General features: G+C 50.8%; 1 protein-coding gene across 5 annotated transcripts in view; it reads left to right on the forward strand.

Moving 5' to 3' along the window:
* The window catches only part of TNIP2 (TNFAIP3 interacting protein 2), a 35,714-nt gene extending 21,029 nt beyond the window's left edge, over positions 1–14,685 (forward strand). For 3 of the 5 annotated variants that reach the window (XM_040489299.1, XM_040489331.1, XM_040489323.1), the window contains exons 2-6: positions 8,801–9,088; positions 10,547–10,642; positions 11,422–11,688; positions 11,825–11,944; positions 13,842–14,685. In XM_040489299.1, the coding sequence (XP_040345233.1) occupies positions 8,801–9,088; positions 10,547–10,642; positions 11,422–11,688; positions 11,825–11,944; positions 13,842–14,108 (1,038 nt within the window). In that variant the 3' untranslated portion in view covers positions 14,109–14,685. Of the gene's footprint in view, positions 1–3,764; positions 4,267–8,800; positions 9,089–10,546; positions 10,643–11,421; positions 11,689–11,824; positions 11,945–13,841 lie in introns of those variants that run through there. The other 2 variants (XM_040489315.1, XM_040489308.1) reach the window with 2 other exon arrangements.
* The last annotated feature ends 2,690 nt before the right edge of the window (positions 14,686–17,375 follow it).

The following is a 17,375-nucleotide window of genomic DNA, read 5'->3' on the forward strand; positions in this document are numbered from 1 at the left end:
CTGAAACAGACTCCAGGCTCTGAGCTGTCAGCACAGAGCCCGACGCGGGGCTTGAACTCACGGACCGCGAGATCATGACCTGAGCTGAAGTCGGACACCCAAACGACTGAGCCACCCAGGCGCCCCTAGACCAGTAACTTTTAAAAAGGACATTAGTCTCTTAAATTGTGTAGAAAAGTGGAATTACAAACTATTATTGCAATAATACTAGATTTTGTAGTTGCCTATGTATTTACATTTTTATTTTTTCATACAGGTTTGAGTTACTGTCTAGCGTCCTTTAATTTCATCCTAAAGGACTCCCTTGAGCATTTTGCTGGGCAAGTCTAATAACGAATGCCCTCAGCTTTTGTTTATCTGGGAATGTTGTAGTTTAACCTTCACTCGTTTTTAAGTGCGGTTTTGCTGGGTATAGGATTCTTGGTTGACAGTTTTTCTTTTTTTTTTAAAAAGGGAACTTTATTTTATATAGCTATTTAGAAAAAAAATTTTTTAATGTTTATTTTTGAGAGAGAGCATGAGCGGGAGAGGGACAGAGAGAGAGAGAGAGAGAGAGAGAGAGAGAGAGAGGGAGACACAGAATTGGAAGCAGGCTCCAGGCTCTGAGCTGTCAGCACAGCTGACACAGCTGAACTGTGAGATCATGAGCTGAGCCAAGTTGGACACTTAACTGACTGAGCCACCCAGGTGCCCCCAATAGTTTTTCCCTTTTAGCATTTGAATATATAGGCTCACTGCTTTTTGGTCTTCAAAGTGACTGATGAATAATCTAATGATTATCTTACTGAGTATGTGATGAGTTGCCTCTCTCTTGTGGCTTTCAAGATTCTTTATCTTTGGCTTCAGAAGTCTGATCATAATGTGTTTTGGTGTAAGTCTTTTTGAGTTCATCATACTTTGAGTTTACTGAGCTACATGGATGTTTATATTCATGTCTTTCATCAGATTTGGAAGTTTTCAGGCATTATTTCTTCAAATATTCTTTCTGTCTCTTTCTCTCTCTCCTCCTTTCAAGACGCCCACAGTGTATGTGCTGGTCTGCTTGGTGGTGTCTCACAGGTCCCATAGGCTGTTCACTTCAATCTTTTTTTCTTTCTTTCTGTCAGCCTTGGTAATTTCCATTGTCTTATCTTCAGCTTTGCTGATACATCTGCCTGTTCAAATCTGCCTTTGAAACTCTCTAGCGAGTTTTTCATTTCAGTTATTGTACTTTTCAGCTCCAGAATTTCATTTTGGTTTCTTAAGGTTTTTAAAATCTAATCATATTTCCATTTTGTCCCTACAGTGCTTTCTTGACTTTTTCTGTATCTTTTCTTTCTCTGACATTTTAAGATGGTTGTTTTAAAGTCTTTGTTTAGAAGATCTGCCATCATCTTTAAAAGGGATGTCTGTTGATTGATTTTTTTTCAGATGGGCCATATTTTCTTTGTATGCCTTGTGATGTTTTTCTATGCCTTGTATTTTGTTAAGAACTGGGCATTTGGATCTAATAATGTTTTATGTCTGGAAATTAGATTCTCCCCCTTCCTCAAGGTTTTTTTTTTTTTTTTTCTTTGATTCTTGTAGGTTGTCTCTGTGCCAGGGATCAGCCTGAGGGGTAACTTCAGGTTTGCTCGGGTCTCTTCTGAGCCTGTGCTGTTCCCTGGTCAAATGTGGGCACTTTCAGGGTTCCTGGGGTGGCTCAGTCGATTGAGTGTCCGACTTTGGCTCAGGTCATGCTCTCACGGTTTGTAGGTTCGAGCCCTGCATTGGCTATGTGCTGACAGCTGGGAGTCTGGAGTCTGCTTTGGATTCTGTGTCTCCCAATCTCCCCACCCCTCCCTCACTCGCTGTCTCTCCCAAAAATAAACATTAAAAAAAATTTTAATGTAGGCACTTTCTAATTTTCTCTTTATATGTAGTTGCCTTTGAAAATGTCTTTATTTTGTGTTTGTGCATGTGTGTATATATTTTTATGTATGTATGTAAATAGGCAGCCATGAAAGTCCTTGTCTTTGGTGTCTGGTTCCCTAAGCGGGGGTGGGGGGGGGAACAGAAAAATGCAGAGTAGGGGGAGAGCTGTATCCCTTTAAATCTCCCTCAAGTCACTTCAGATGGAGGGGAGGGTCTTTGCAACAGTGGGAGTGGGGGAGGTGCAGCAACCATGGCTGCCTTTCTGTGTTTGCACCTCTCTGATGGGAAGGAGCAAGCTATCAGAGCACACATTCCATTGTTTACAGGACAGGGTGTTTTTGCCTACCCTGGCTCCTGCAAGACTATTGCAAGCCGCTTCAGAAACACTTGCAGGTGGCTGGGTGTAGGGGATGGGCTAAGAGCTGAAATTGGTTGAAATTAACCTCAGTTGACTGTCCAAGTCTTCCTCCAGAAGTTGGAATCCTTCAATAGACTCCAGGTTTCCAAAACAGTTACAGTCGATGGGTCCTGCCGCACAGCCATTTTTTGGTGGGGAGGTAGGTTCCCGGTGCTTCCTGCTTCACCATCTTCTCAGAACCCTGCAGGCGACGTTAGGTTTTGTCCTTATCTTTTTGCCTTGCTCCCCCACTACACTCTTCCAGAGGGGAAGAACCCTGTTGCTCTCTCATCACTGCTTCTCAGGATACATGCTTGACACTGTGGTAAAGCCTCAGTTAACTGGCCTTTCCTGAAACTCCTGTTTGCCCTTGCTCTCACTGAGGGATGCTCAGGAAAGAGAGGGAGGCAGAGACTGTACTGGGTTGGACAGTGTCCCCTCCCCAATTCATTTCTATCTGGAACCTGTGAATGGGGCCTTCTTTGGAAAAAGGGTCTTTGCAAGATCATAAATGAAAAGGGATGGCATACTGGATTCCGGTGGATTGGTGATTGGTTGCCCGTGTAAGTCGGCCATGTGTAGATGGAGGCAGAGATTGGAGTGATGCATCTACAAGCCCAGAACCACTGGCAGCCACCAGAAGCTGGAAGAGACAAGGAAGGATTCTTCTTGCCCTGGAAGGAGCATGGCCCTGCTGATACCTGGATTTTGGACTTTGAGCATCCAGGACTGTGAGAGAGTGAATTTCTGTTCTAGGTCGTCTAGTTTGTGGACTTTGTTAGGGGAGCCTGGGCAGACGAATACAGGGACGAGGGCCAGGAGGCCATGCCTCTTAAGGTTAACTCACAAGACTATGGAATTCTTCATACTTTTGTGTCCCGAGTATGGAGCCATGGAACTGTGGGTCCCAGCAAAAGGCTCTCTTGGGGGACATCAGCCCACTTGCTGACTCATGTGCATCGTGTGTGTGTGAAGCTGGGCTTCTGTGACAAGCCTGGCTTTCTGACAACAGTGGTCTATGAGAACAGTCATAGATTCAACAAGGGCACTTGGTCGGATCAGCCAGGACGTCTCTCTCCAACTTCAGAACGAGTGACATGTGCCGAAGTCCTGGGGTCCCTCCAGCATGTGAGGACACGTCAGGCCACTCTTTGGGGGGGTTCCCGACATGTTTTGCACACCCCCCTCCCCCCCCCCCCGCCCAGTGGTTTTGCTTTTGTTTCTCTAGCTCTGGAAGGTTCCCAGCTGTGAGGGAAGATGCCAGCCCCGAGTAGGGTACTGTTGTCACCCACAAGCCTCCATGTGAGCTAGGTAATGTCTTTTTAGTATATATTTTGTAATTATTTTTGAGAGACAGAGAGTGAGTGGGGGAAGGGCGGAGAGAGAGGGAGATACAGAATCCAAAAGCAGGCTCCAGGAGTGCCATCAGCACAGAGCCCAACGTGGGGCTTGATTGAACTCATGTACCAGGATCACCACCTGAGCCGAAGTTGGACGCTCAACTGACTGAGCCACCCAGGCGCCCCAAGCTAGGTTATTTCTAAACTGATGTTTGAAAGCTGGTTTTTAAGACAGTAATAAGGCTGGTGCGTCCTTCAGAACTAACTGTAGTTGGCCCCGGGTCTGGTTGTTACATGGCTGTCTTGTGGCGGGTTGAGAACAGGGCCCAGGTCCTGATCCTTGTGTCGTCCAGTCTTGTTCCCAGACATTCACTGGCATCCACATGGGGCTGGGCCTGGAGCCCGGGGCTGGAGTGTGGAGCCAGAGCCCCCTGAGCTGGAGGACATGCTGCCGTGCTGTCTATAGAGATGCACGTGTCCACATTGTCTCCCGCTGACCAGTGAGGAAGGACCCTGGGAACGCAGGTCTTGCCTGAGGTGTTCCGGCCCCAAGAGGACGCAGGGAGGCTGTACCGCATGGAGGCACCAAGGCTGCAGTGGCTTCTTCACCTGGTCACTCCAGTGGCTGCCAACCCTGTGAGCCTCGGTTTACCCATCTGTAGAATGGGAAAGATGGGAGAAGCGGTCTTGTAGGATGTACAGAGATTGCACAGTTGGCACCGAGGCTGTGGCGAGCAGTAGCAGCTCCTGCTGTCACTGTGGTTACTTGTTAAATTCATGACTCCCCCGGGGCTAGCCCTTAGCGGTATGTTCACAGGATTCCTGTCTGTATTCATATTACATATATTCGTAGATACGTTGATCTCTGTATCACGCATAGATATGTATTTACCCTGAATAAACTTCAGTATTAGATACAGAGCAGGATAGAGACATTTATTTCTCTGTCATGCTGATTTGAATAACTTTGAAATTAAAAAAAAAATTTTTTTTAATGTTTATTTTTGAGAGAGAGAGCAAGGTAGGGGGCAGAGAGAGAGGGAGACAGAGGACCCAAGGCAGGCTCCTCGCTGAGAATGGAGACCCCGACGTGGGGCTTGAACTCACAAACCACGAGATTATGACCTGAGCTGAAGTCGGATGCTCAACCACCCAGGCACCCCAGAATAACTGAAATTTCAGGGTAGACCTCTTTAGGCACTGTGTACTCCATATACAAGTTTGAGCCTCTGTTGAGGGTAACAAGGTCTAAGATCAGGGAGAATGGCAAAAAAAAGGTCACTGCGCCTGCAAAGCTCATTCAGTTGAGCGGCCAACTCTTGATTTCCACTCAGGTCATGATCTCTCAGTTTGTGACTTTGAGCCTCATGTCAGGCTCTGCACAGACAGTGTGGAGCCTGCTTGGGATTCTTTCTCTCCCTTTCTGCCCCTCCCCGCTCTCCGCTCTCCGTCTCTCTGTCAAAAATAAACATTAAATAGAAAAGTCACTGCCCTCAGGCACTTCCCTTCCAACAGTAGCAACAAAGCAACACCGCAGCTGTGATGTAGGTAGAGGGAAACCAAAGCCGGGCAAGGGGTGAGCAGTGGCCGGCCAGGAGTCTGGACACTTCAGAGGGAGAGGTGGTCGTGAGACGCTCTTGCTGTACCGTCTAAACAGTAAGAACATGGGACAAGGCTCAGCTTGAAATGCCTTTAAAAAGTGGTCAATTTTTGGGGCGCCTGGGTGGCGCAGTCGGTTAAGCGTCCGACTTCAGCCAGGTCACGATCTCGCGGTCCGTGAGTTCGAGCCCCGCGTCGGGCTCTGGGCTGATGGCTCGGAGCCTGGAGCCTGTTTCCGATTCTGTGTCTCCCTCTCTCTCCCTGCCCCTCCCCTGTTCATGCTCTGTCTCTCTCTGTCCCAAAAATAAATGTCGAAAAAAAAAAAATTTAAAAAAAAAAAAGTGGTCAATTTTTAAAATAAATTCCAGGCTAATAAACAGGCCTAGTTTTGTGTTTTTAGGCTCAGTGTCACAGGAATGATCAGCACTGGGAACCTGAGCTCACGCTGGGATTTGGCCTTTTCCCTGTTTATAGGATTTTATGTTAAGGAGGCCATATGGTTGGTTCTCAGCTGTGTAAATACCCATTGTGGTGTATCAGGTGGTGGCCACATCCAGGCCAAGCCACTTGGCACACAGCTGGCAGCCCCCAGCTCGTGGATATAGCCCCTCCAGGTCCCACTGCTCCAGCCTGGTGCTGAATGGTCGTGTGCTGGGAGGAGGTAGCAATGCCGACTGGCCAACTTTCAGGGAAAGGCCTCTTCCTCCTTCAGTCCAGAAAGGCCTGGACTCCACTCACGGTGAGGTCATAAAGTGGAAAAATGAAAGGAATGGCCTCACCAGGCTGGATGGCATCTACGGAGGGGGAGGGAGTGTGGGCACTGGACACCTGTGGTGACGATCCGTTTTGGGTTCATCACCAGTGTGGTTTCTTCTACTCTGTCACGCCTCTTGTCCTCATCCTGTCACCTCTTCTGCACTGGGTATTGGACATGTCCCACTTGCTAGGGTCTGACCTCCTCACTTCATCTCTTCCAGCCTCTCTTTTGGGGCCTGTCTTGGATTATGGGTCTAGAACAGTCTCTTCCTCTAGGTCTTTGTTAAGAGAGCCGAATTGACCATCCTACCGGGAATTATTCTTTCTTCTCTTGCTGTCAACTTCTCGAGTGAAGTTCAAGGAAAGTGGGAAAGCAAGGACCCTTAACTCCCTGAGAGGGCGAGAATTCCAGAATGTTTTCTGGGTCACCTGGTTAGAGTGATGGAGGCACATGGTGGACTTCTCCTGCGGAGGCCACCCCAGGTGCACAGGGTGTTGGGTGGAGGAGCCCTTGCCTCATGGGCTCAGGCACGGGCCCAGCAACAGGGTGGGGCCATGTGTCGGGCTGTGTTCCCCAGTTTTACCAGGTACTTCTTAATCCAGTCTTGAAACGGTCCCAGCTGTATGACTTCTGGGCATGTTTCCTGTGGATGTATTTACACCAGAGGGTAAGGAAGTGGTCCATGTCCATCAATTGGAAGTGTGTCCTGCAAATCTGGAATCTACTGTGGAATGAGGTGTTCCTTAGGAGGGAGACAGCGGAGAAAATGTGCTGGTGTAGGATCCATTTGTGTATGAAGACTGGTGTGGTAGATGCCTAAACACATTCTGGAAAGACCTGTGCCCACATGGTGGATAGGAGCTGCCTCTGGAAAGTGACGCTTGGGGTGGAGGGGTTGGTGGCAAAAGAGGAATTAGGTTTCATTGAATTTGTTACAACCATGCATATTTTTTGTTTTTGTTTCAAGCACGTAAGGGAATAATACTTCAGGGGTCCTTTAGTAATGTGGCCCAGCATTTCGTTCTGCTGTGCTGAGAAGGTTCCAGGGTCCCCGTGTGTCTCCCCCTCACACTCACGTTGGCGGGGGGGCGGTGAGGGTGAGGGATGGGTGGTGGGGGTGGGCTCGCTCCTCCGCGGGAGGCCAGTCCTTCCTGCCCACACCCTCCCGGGGAAGCCCAGACCTGACCTGCGCCTCCCAAGGCTGGTGCTCCATCTCTGGGTCACATTGGCGCACCCAGTGTCACCTCAAAGATTTGCAGGCGCTGCAGTTCTTTGATTGAGACAGGAAGGTACAAAATTAAGGCCAGGTATAGAGCAGACTGTAATTTTAAGGACTTTCTTTTAAAGAAGTAATCAGCGGTGGGTGGATTAGGTCCCAGAGCTCTGTCACGAAGTCCCATAGCTGGGAGCCTAGAACAAGAGGAATTTAATTGTCTGCCCTTCTGCCCTGGAAGCCTGAGGAAGGTGTTGGCAGGGCCAAATTCCCTTGGAGGCTCCAGAGTGGGTGTGTCTTTGCCTCTTTCAGCTTCTGGTGGCTCCTGTAGCCCTTGGTGCCCCTTGGCCTGTAGACGCAGCTCTCTGGTCTCTCATCACACCACCTCCTTCCTTGTGTCTGTGTCCATATTTCCTTCTTCGTATAGGGACAGCAGTCACTGGATCGGGGTCTGTTCTAATCCTCTTAACCAGTCACGTCTGTGAGGGCCCTACTTCTAAGTCAAGTCGAATTCCAAGTACCAGGAGTGAGGAGGTACCTTCTAGGCACTGACCCGCTGCAGCTTCTGTCCGTCCCATAAAGGAGTCTTTGCAGTTGCCACACTTTGTAATTTGCTGATGTACCATCTAAAATTACGAACTTGTTTGTGAAAATAAAAATAGAATTATTGGGGCGCCTGGGTGGCTCAGTCGGTTGAGCGTCCAACTTCGGCTCAGGTCATGATCTCGTGGTCCGTGGGTTCCAGCCCCACGTTGGGCTCTGTGCTGACAGCTTGGAGCCTGGAGCCTGTTTCGGATTCTGTGTCTCCCTCTTTCTCTCTCCTCCCCAGCTCATGCTGTCTCTCTTCTCAAAAAAAGTAAATAAACGTAAAAATAAATAAATAAATAAATAAATAAATAAATAAAAATAGAATTATTAAAAATAAGTAAACATTAAAATTTTTTTCTATTTTTTTAATGTTTACTTTTTTTTTTTTAATTTTTTTTAACGTTTATTTATTTTTTTTTGGGACAGAGAGAGACAAGGCATGAACGGGGGAGGGGCAGAAAGAGAGGGAGACACAGAATCCGAAACAGGCTCCAGGCTCTGAGCCATCAGCCCAGAGCCTGACGTGGGGCTCGAACTCATGGATCGCGAGATCGTGACCTGAGCTGAAGTCGGACGCTTAACCGACTGCGCCACCCAGGCGCCCCTAATGTTTACTTGTAAGAGAGAGAGTGTGTGTGTGTGTGTGTGAGCAGGGGAGGGACAGAGAGAGGAGACACAGAATCTGAAGCAGGCTCCAGGCTCTAAGCTGTCAGCACAGAGCCCAACGCAGGGCTCAACCCACGAGCTGTGAGATCATGACCTGAGCCAAAGTTGGGTGCTTAACTGACTGAGCCACCCAGGCGTCCCTGAAAACAATTGTAGATGAAGTTTCAGAAAGAACATTATAGGCTGAGAACTCCAGTTTAATTATAGTTCAAAAGCTGGCCTCTGAATGAGTTTGTTCATCATCTAGTGATGGGGTGTCTGTGCCAAACTTTTCTCTTGTTTTATGAACATTTGTTTTTTTACCTTCTTTTAATAAAATAAACTATGCTTTTAAATCTTCCACTTAGGAAATTGAAAGACTTTCTGAGAAGTTAGAAGAAAAAGAGAAGGAGAAGCAGCAGCTGATGAGCCAGCCGGAGCATGAGCGAGAGAAGGAAGTTGCCCTGCTGCGGCAGAGCGTGGCAGAGAAGGAACGAGCCCGGGCTGCCAGCGACATTCTGTGCCGCTCCTTGGCCGATGAGACCCATCAGCTGCGGAGGACTCTGGCCGCCACTGCCCACATGTGCCAGCATCTGGCCAAGTGTCTGGATGAACGACAGCGCACACAGGGCGACTTGAGGGAGAAAAGTCCTGAGGTAGGCCATGCACGTGGGTAAGCAAATTACAGTGAAGACCACATCGGGGCAGGAGGCGTTGCGTAGAGACCGCAGGATCCCTCAGCAATCGCGGGGACTGGGGAGCCCAGAGCCCACCAGTAAGGAGACTCCTCTTGGTTGTGACAAAGCCTGTGTATTCAGGGCTTTCTTCTAGAAAGATGGAACGTGCAAAATGTGATAGGAAAGCAGGGCAGCCTGTTTCACCAGCCCAGCCTCTTGGCCTCCGTAGCCTCGGTTAGCTGAGGACAAGAGGGTGGAGCCGCGGCTGGTAGGTGGATGAGGAAGATGCAGAGCGAGGTGAGGGCAGCTCCCCCACAGGCCCCATGCGCAGGCCCGCAGGGCCGTGGGTGCTGGCCTTCCTTGTGCTCCATGCACCTGCACAGAGCGGCACCGACCCAGCCGTGGACCTCGGCACAGCTGGCTGTGGGCTCGCTGAGCGGGGTCCTTTCCAGGCAGTTCTCTTAGGCTGCGACCAGGTTCACCGAGGAATGCGCTGCGATGTTCTGAGGGGGATGGGCTGACCGGCCCCTTAGCGGCGGCTTTGCCACAGCTCGCATGGGGAACCACCTGTTCTCAGGTGGATTCCACTAAAAGGGAACCTCGGAAGGAACTAAGCGTATTTGAGAAGCCAAAAGAAAAGTGCTGTTTGGGAGGAGGCGGGTGCTCTTCTCCAACGTTGAGTCACTGGGTCGTTTCCTTGCGGGGATTTGAAAGTAGCTACACACGATGGTGGCTGGGGGCCGGCGGCTCTTACAGTCACTAAATCAGCATCATTTCTCAGCCTGGGACTTGGCTGAGTCACCCGGGGCTTCCCAGTGGCTGCGCCGTGAGGATACATACTTCCTTTGTCATTCAAGGGGAATTCTCAAAAATGATGTCACCAACATACAGCCCTCTGTTCTATTAAATGCACTGCATTTCTCGGATTCAGACAGACTTCTCAAACGAGACTTTTTCGGTTAGGGCTGCCTACCATTGTTAGGGGTGGTTTGGGATGTGGCTTCTAGGCATGAGCATGGTGTGGGTCAGACCCTGTGTACAAAGCCACCAAGGTTGACCCTGATGGTCTGCAGACATGATGGGTTCCCAGCCAGGCCTGCCCCCTGTGGCCCAGGGCCGGTGTGTCCTTTGCCGCACAATGGGACTGAGCCCCTTGTTCCCCCGAACCATGACAGAGCATGTCAGGCAGCGGGAGCCCCAGTGGGTGGTGGGCCCGGGCCAGGGCAGAGCACACCCTTCCCCCACCACCTCCGGGAAGCAGGGAGTCCTTTTGTGTCTCCACTTTGCTTCTCTACCTGATGAACGACCGCCAGCTGGTGCCTTGCTGGATGTGATGATGTCTGCGACCTTGGTCCGCGGGTCTAGCTTCCTCCCCTCTTGTTGCACTTTTTATGTTCAGTGACATTAGTGCCCTCCCACTCTCCCTTTGTTATGCAGCCAGAGCGTACAGGCACAGGCGGGGACGCCTGTGTCCGGGATGTTATCGAGAAGTTACAGGAAGAAAATCGGCTGTTGAGACAGAAGGTGACCCATGTGAGTGTCTGTCATATTTCATTCAAGAAGAATTTGCCCTTGTGAACTGCAGGTGTAGGGGGGTCCTGTCCTCCATGGTGCTCAGGGGTTGTGTCCCCCTCAGGCCACCTTGGCTGACACACACCATGCCGAGACCTGACCTTTTTGTCTGAAAGTGCACAGAATGCGCCCCGTCGTGCTCTGTCCCCTCAGGCTAACTCGTAGGTCGAGAAAGGAGGTGCAAGAATTACTACCGAGTATGGCTTTTAAGGAGGGAAAACCGCACCGAGTCCACCTGTGTTTCACAGTTGCTGGCGGACGTCACCGCCGTGCCTCGGACGTGTCTGCTGCTCTCTGTGTCCCCTCTGGATAGAAGAGCAAAGTGAGGTGACATCCATTTAAGGGGAAGAACTCATTAGCTAACTGTTGCTGACAAAGCGCTTCATAGTCCGAGAAAGACAAATGCCAAGTGATCTCTCTCCTGTGTGGAATTTAAGACAGCAAGCAGAGGAACACAGGAGAAGTGGGGGAGGAAGAAGAGAGGACAACAAACATAGGGGACTCTAACGATAGAGAACAAGCAGGGTTAATGGAGGGGGGCGGGATGGGCTAGATGGGGATGGCGACAAAGCCCTGGGGGTGTCTGCAAGTGACACTGAGTTCTGCTCCTGAAACCAATATCACACTGGATGTTAACTGGAATTTAATAAAAATTTGAAGAAAAAGTTTAAACTTAAAACCACAAAGCGTGGCGTAGCGTGGGGCCGCCTTCACCGCGTGTCTTGGCCACATCCCCTCAGGTAGAAGACCTTAATGCCAAGTGGCAGCGCTACGATGCCAGCAGGGATGAGTATGTGAGGGGGCTCCACGCGCAGCTTCAGGGGCTACAGGCCCCCCGTGAGCCCGAGAGACCCTCCCCTCCTGAGCTGATGAGGAAGGAGATCTCCAGGCTCAACAGGCAGCTGGAGGAGAAGATAAATGACTGTGTGGAAGTGAAGGAGGAGCTGACGGCTGTGAGGAGGGCCCGAGATGCGGCGCTGGAGCGGGTGCAGATGCTGGAGCAGCAGGTGTGGCCCTGGGTGGGGGAGGGTGTGGGAGGTGTGGGGGGGGGGGTGGGGGCGGGAGCCAGGTGGGCACCTTCTCTGTCCTGAGCAGCAGAAATGGCGCCGCGTGCTGACAGCCGCGTGTCCTGCCTCCTTTCAGATTCTTGCTTACAAGGATGATTTCACCTCGGAAAGGGCCGATCGAGAGCGTGCTCAGGGGAGGATTCAAGAGCTGGAGGAGCAGGTGGCCGCCTTGCGGCACCAGGCGTCCCGGAGGCAGGTAGAGTACGACGCCTCTTTAGGCCTGGCATTTCTCTCATTTTTCTTTCCGCGAATTTCAAGCAGCGGCCTGAGACCCTGATTGCCCTGCTTAGGTCAGAGCCGCCTTGCCCAGCCCCTGGGGCATGGGGGTGGAAGAGCTCCTAGTCACACTGTGTGACAGTCCACAGGGCCTGTCCTGCCTTCCATGCTTGTGGTCATGCGCCCGGTGAGCACGTCCTGGGCCCCAGGCTTCCTGCTAGGAGCTTCCTTCATACGTGTCCCCTCCTCGCGATGAGGCACAGGTACTTGGTTACTCCATTCCCAGGTGTCTAGTAACGTCCCTGGGCCCACGGCCCGTGTGCATGGAGATGGGCCTTGCGGGCCAGTAGGCCTCCACCCCAACTAGGGAGGCCTGGCGTGAGTCAGAATTGATAGTTTCTCGGTGCAGGACCCATGGCGCCCACATGCCTCTTCCCCTCTGCCCTGGACCCTCTCCGTGCTCTGCGGAGACCCTGGGAGAGTTTGGTTTCTTTTAAATTTTTTTTTTTTTTTCAACGTTTATTTATTTTTGGAACAGAGAGAGACAGAGCATGAACGGGGGAGGGGCAGAGAGAGAGGGAGACACAGAATCGGAAACAGGCTCCAGGCTCTGAGCCATCAGCCCAGAGCCCGACGCGGGGCTCGAACTCACGGACCGCGAGATCGTGACCTGGCTGAAGTCGGGCGCTTAACCGACTACGCCACCCAGGCGCCCCGAGAGTTTGGTTTCTTTAGCCCCTCAGCCAGTACCTACTGGGCCCCTCCAAGAACGTTTGGACTGGACGGTAGTGGCACCTCTGGGGATTGACGTACCAGGTTGAGCAGGGATGCTGAGCTGACCTTGGGGCTGCCCCATCTGGTTGGGTGCTGCCTGTACTATGCTGCTGGGGTTCGTCGGTGGCTTCTGCTCCCACCCTGCATGAGGTGCAGGGAGTCACGGGGGACACCCTCTCTTTAACACTTGGACTCGGTCCAGAGCACCAGGCCTGGACAGAGGCAGCTGTTCCTACTGGCGGGTGAAGTGGGTGGGGACCGTGCCCACAGCCTGTTTCCCCCCCGAGGCCACAGGCTAACAAAGAGATGCGGGAGGACCTCATTGTCCCCAGCGGCCTTAGCGGCTCCCATCACAGATTCCGGGTTCTCTTGAGGCCCTGGGACTCTAGGCTCTGGCTGAGGACGCTCCACCATGGGCCCAGGCAGGGGCGGTCTTCTGTGATCAGGTTTCACCTGTGGGTTTCTGGCTGCCTCGAACTTGAGGAAGCACGTGCTCTTGGACTGAAAGGTCATTAAAGGTGTGGTTCTAGGCAGCCTGTCAGTGACTCTGGGCCAACAGGGATGATCAGGACCCACTTCAAGTCTGTTGGGGGACAGGGTGTTTGCATTACGTGGCCTCTGCATCCTTTTCAGCTGCAGCCTGTGGCCCCTCGAATGTGGGGGAGCACTTGCCGTTGCTGAGGAGCCAGGGCAGGAGTGCAGAAGGGGCGGGCAATAAGCCCCAGGCCCACAGAGGAAAGCCCAAGTTCAGATGTGAAGTAGAAGCACCAGGCTGAGGAGCATGCAGGCCACAGTGCTTCGTGACTGATGTCTGGAGGGCGTGCGCCGGGCCGAGCTAGGAGGGACCCCCACCCCGGCTCCACCTCTGTCTCTCCACAGAGGCATATGGGGCTGATAGGCAGGGAGCGGGCCCCATCTGAACTTGTGCAGGAGCGTCTGCGACTGGGCCCCACCGTGTTTGGACTCTGGGCTACTCCAGGAGGTGGGGAGGGGCTGCAAGTCCCATTCAGGGACGGGAGAAATCTCTTGAGTGCTAGAACCCGACACCTGGCTTTGTGGCCTGCAGTGCGGCCCATGTGAACGGATACTTGCCTTCTTTCCAGGACTGCCGAGAGCGGGGCTCCTGCCGGACGCACACGGGGAGCAAAACCCCCAAGTACTTAGAGACCAGTGTCTTGGAGCTTGTGGCACCCAGTGGCCGGAGGGCTGGGACTGGATCTCAGGGGCCGGACTTCTCCGCAGAGGGCAGGTGTCCTGGAGCAACGACCCGGAGAGGGCAGGGGGAGCTTCAGTGCCCTCACTGCCTGCAGCACTTCGATGACGAGCAAGGCGAGGAGCTCTTCAGGCATGTGGCCGAGTGCTGCCAGTGAGGCCCTGAGGCTGGAGCTACCTGTGACTCTGCTGCTTCTGAGGGGGCTCGGCCCTGGGCGGGGGCGAGATCCCCTGAGACCCAGGACCCAGCACAGGTTGAGGGGGTTTCTGATCCTTCACCTTGGTCATCCTTGGGCGGTGGAACAGACCAAGTTGGAGGGAACTTCTCGTGGGGCGTCTGCCTCTGGGAGGGCCTGGCTTGGCTTCTGGTATGGAGTGCGCCCCTCCCTGCCCCCCGCCGGCCGGCTGTCGGGTCAAGACCAGGAGCAGGGGGCGCACGAACGCTCACAGGCAACACGACAGCCCCAGTCAGCCTGCGCCTGGGCCGCTGCAGCTCGCCGGGAAGAGGTGGCTGCCTGCAGGGACCACGTGTGTGGGCCCCCGGTTCTGTTGAGTCGGGACCAGGTTTGTAGACTGAGCCCTGTGGCAACACATCGCACACGAGGACTATTCTCGGCCACCGCAGAGACACGTGTCCTCACTGAAATGCACTGCACTAGCGTTTGCCACATATCTCAAAGACAAAAGACATTTCACATTTACTTATTTTTATAATAAATACACTTGCTATGGTGACTGCTCTTGAGAATGTGTCCCGGGGGCTGCAGTACTTTCAGTCAGACTGGCTGATGAGGAGGAGAAGCGCTCCTGTGTTTGCCACCTGCCTGTCAGGGACCACGTGACCTGGCGCCAGCCCCGCTTTGCCTTCGGTCTGTTTCTGCCCCAGCCCAGGATGTGTAGCCAAGGGCTGGGAATGCGGTGAGAGGGAGCAGGTACTTGGTGAGAGCACACGAGAGCCACACAGAGCAAGGTGTGATCAGTGACCCGAAAGAGAAGGCGGGAGGGGAGGCCTTCTCTTTCGTGCCAAGTGCTTGCCAGGGTTCACTCCCTGAACCCTCATAGCGATCCCAGGAGGTAAGTGTTATGATCATCCTCAACACAAACAAGGAAAAGGAGGCACAGAGGGGTTAAGTCACTTGCCCAAAGTCACACAGTGCCTGAGTGACAAAGCTGGCATCTGCACCCATGTTCTCAATAGCACAGTCTGTACTTCTTCCTGGAATTCATCCTTCCATCTGGCTAAGTCCTCCTCAAGTCAGAGTTCAGGTGTCACTTCCTCTGGGGCCCCGCTGGAAGAGACCCAGCCTATGAGGCATGGGGTGGGTAGACTGTAGCAGAAAGCCTCAGTCTCCCTGACCTCAGGAACTGGAAGAGCTTGTGGACACCTGAATACTGGAAACAGAGGATGGGGACACCCCAGAGAGAAGGGAGCCACACAAGAGGGAACCCTCAAGTCCTTGGCTGACCCCCCAATTTTCCATGCATTGAGCAAGAACCCAAGGATTCTGGGGTGAGAACAGCAGATGGAAAGCAGAAAGAGCTGAGCAGACATCCCAGTGGCTGAATATTACAGGGGGACAGTTTTGAATTGGGGTCCCTCAAGCTTCAAAGGTAAATACTTTGGGTTTTCCTCTGAAACCCTGTAAGGGCCCTGCATTAGGAGTAAAGTTGACATCCTAGGACAAAATGCAAACAGCCTTTGCTCTAAAAAGGCCTAAGAGTTTCAGGTAATCAACCAGTAAATCAGCTGTCACCTGGAATGAGATACAGGCAACAGAGTCTAGGACATTATACTGTATTAATCACAAGGACAATATGCAGTAGAAAATACTAGACCGGTGTCTAGCTGGCTCAGTTGGTAGAGCATACGACTCTTGATTTTGGAGCTGTTTGAGCCCCACATTAGGTGTAGAGATTCCTTAAAATCTTAAAGAAAATACTAGGCAAAGGAAAAATAAAGGCAGAATGAAGGTATTTTTCAGACAAATACAAGGTAACAAAATTTATATCCAATTGACTGCACAACAAGAAATCTGTACTACAGAAATTATTCCAGATAAAAATCTAGAAAGGAATGAAGAACCTGGGCGCGGGTAGATATGAATTACTTTTTAAACAACGATGTTTGGAGGCCTTTAAAACATGCAAGCATATGACCAAAAGAGCTTCCTAGGTGGGGGAGAGAGTATGAACTTATTACACAGAAGTTTTTGCATTGATGTAAGGTGGACTGTAATGCAATAAGAAAGCATAATCTCTAGAGTAACCACTAACATAGTAATAAAAATATTTAAAAAAGTGAATAGAACAGAAAATGTTACTAATCCAAGACAAGCTAGGAGAACTAAAGGAGTAAGGAAGAGATGAGACAACATAGATGGCAAGATGGCAGACTCAAACCCAACTGTATCAATAATTACGTTATAAATGGATCACTGAAAGACAATGATTGTCACACTGGATGAGAATGACAAGGTCTCACCTACATGCCCATTAGCAAAGATGTACTTTATTTAAAAAAAAATTTAATGTTTATTTATTTCTGAGACAGAGAGAGACAGAGCATGAGTGAGGGAGGGGCAGAGAGAGAGAGAGAGACACAGAATCAGAAGCAGGTTCCAGGCTCTGAGCTGTCAGCACAGAGCCCGACGTGGGGCTCGAACTCACAAACCATGATATCATGACCTGAGCCAAAGTCAGTCTCTCAACCAACTGAGCCACCCGGGCGCCCAGCAAAGACATACTTTAAATATAAGAACACAGGGTGAAGATAGAAAATACACACCATGCCAACACGAACCAAGAAAATGAGAGTGGTTACATGATTATCAGATGGAATTTAAGACAAAAAGTGTTAGCAGAAGTAGAACACTGTATAATGACAAACGGCTAAATTTATCAGGAATATGTAACATTCCTAAATTTGTATACAGTTAATAACATAGCTTCAACATATATACACAAAAGGAGGGCTGGATAAATGCACAATCATAGCTGGAGATTTTAACACACCTCTAAGTGAGAGAAGCAGGAAAAAAAAATCACCAAGGATACACAAGATTTAACCAAAATAATTAACAAACTTGGTGTCATTTACTTATGTGGAACATTAGGCCCAACAAAAGCCAACTAGAATTCTTTTCAGGTGTACATGGAACACTTACCAACAGAGACAAATTTGTGGGGCATAAATCAAGTCACAATATATTCCAAACAATTGAATCATTGAATTTATGTTCTCTGACCATGGTGAGGTTAAACTACAACTCAGTAACAGATAAATATCAAATTCCCAACACACTTCTAAGTGATCTGTGGACAAAGGAAAAGACACAATGGAAATTAGAAAATACTCTGAAATGAGTGAAAATGGGGTTAAAATTCAGCAATCTACGTGCCCCTCTCAAGAGCTAAGAGAAGAGCTG

This window comes from Herpailurus yagouaroundi, unplaced genomic scaffold, assembly GCF_014898765.1.
Source record: "Herpailurus yagouaroundi ecotype Mexico unplaced genomic scaffold, PumYag 28, whole genome shotgun sequence".
NCBI classification, from domain to species: domain Eukaryota; kingdom Metazoa; phylum Chordata; class Mammalia; order Carnivora; family Felidae; genus Herpailurus; species Herpailurus yagouaroundi.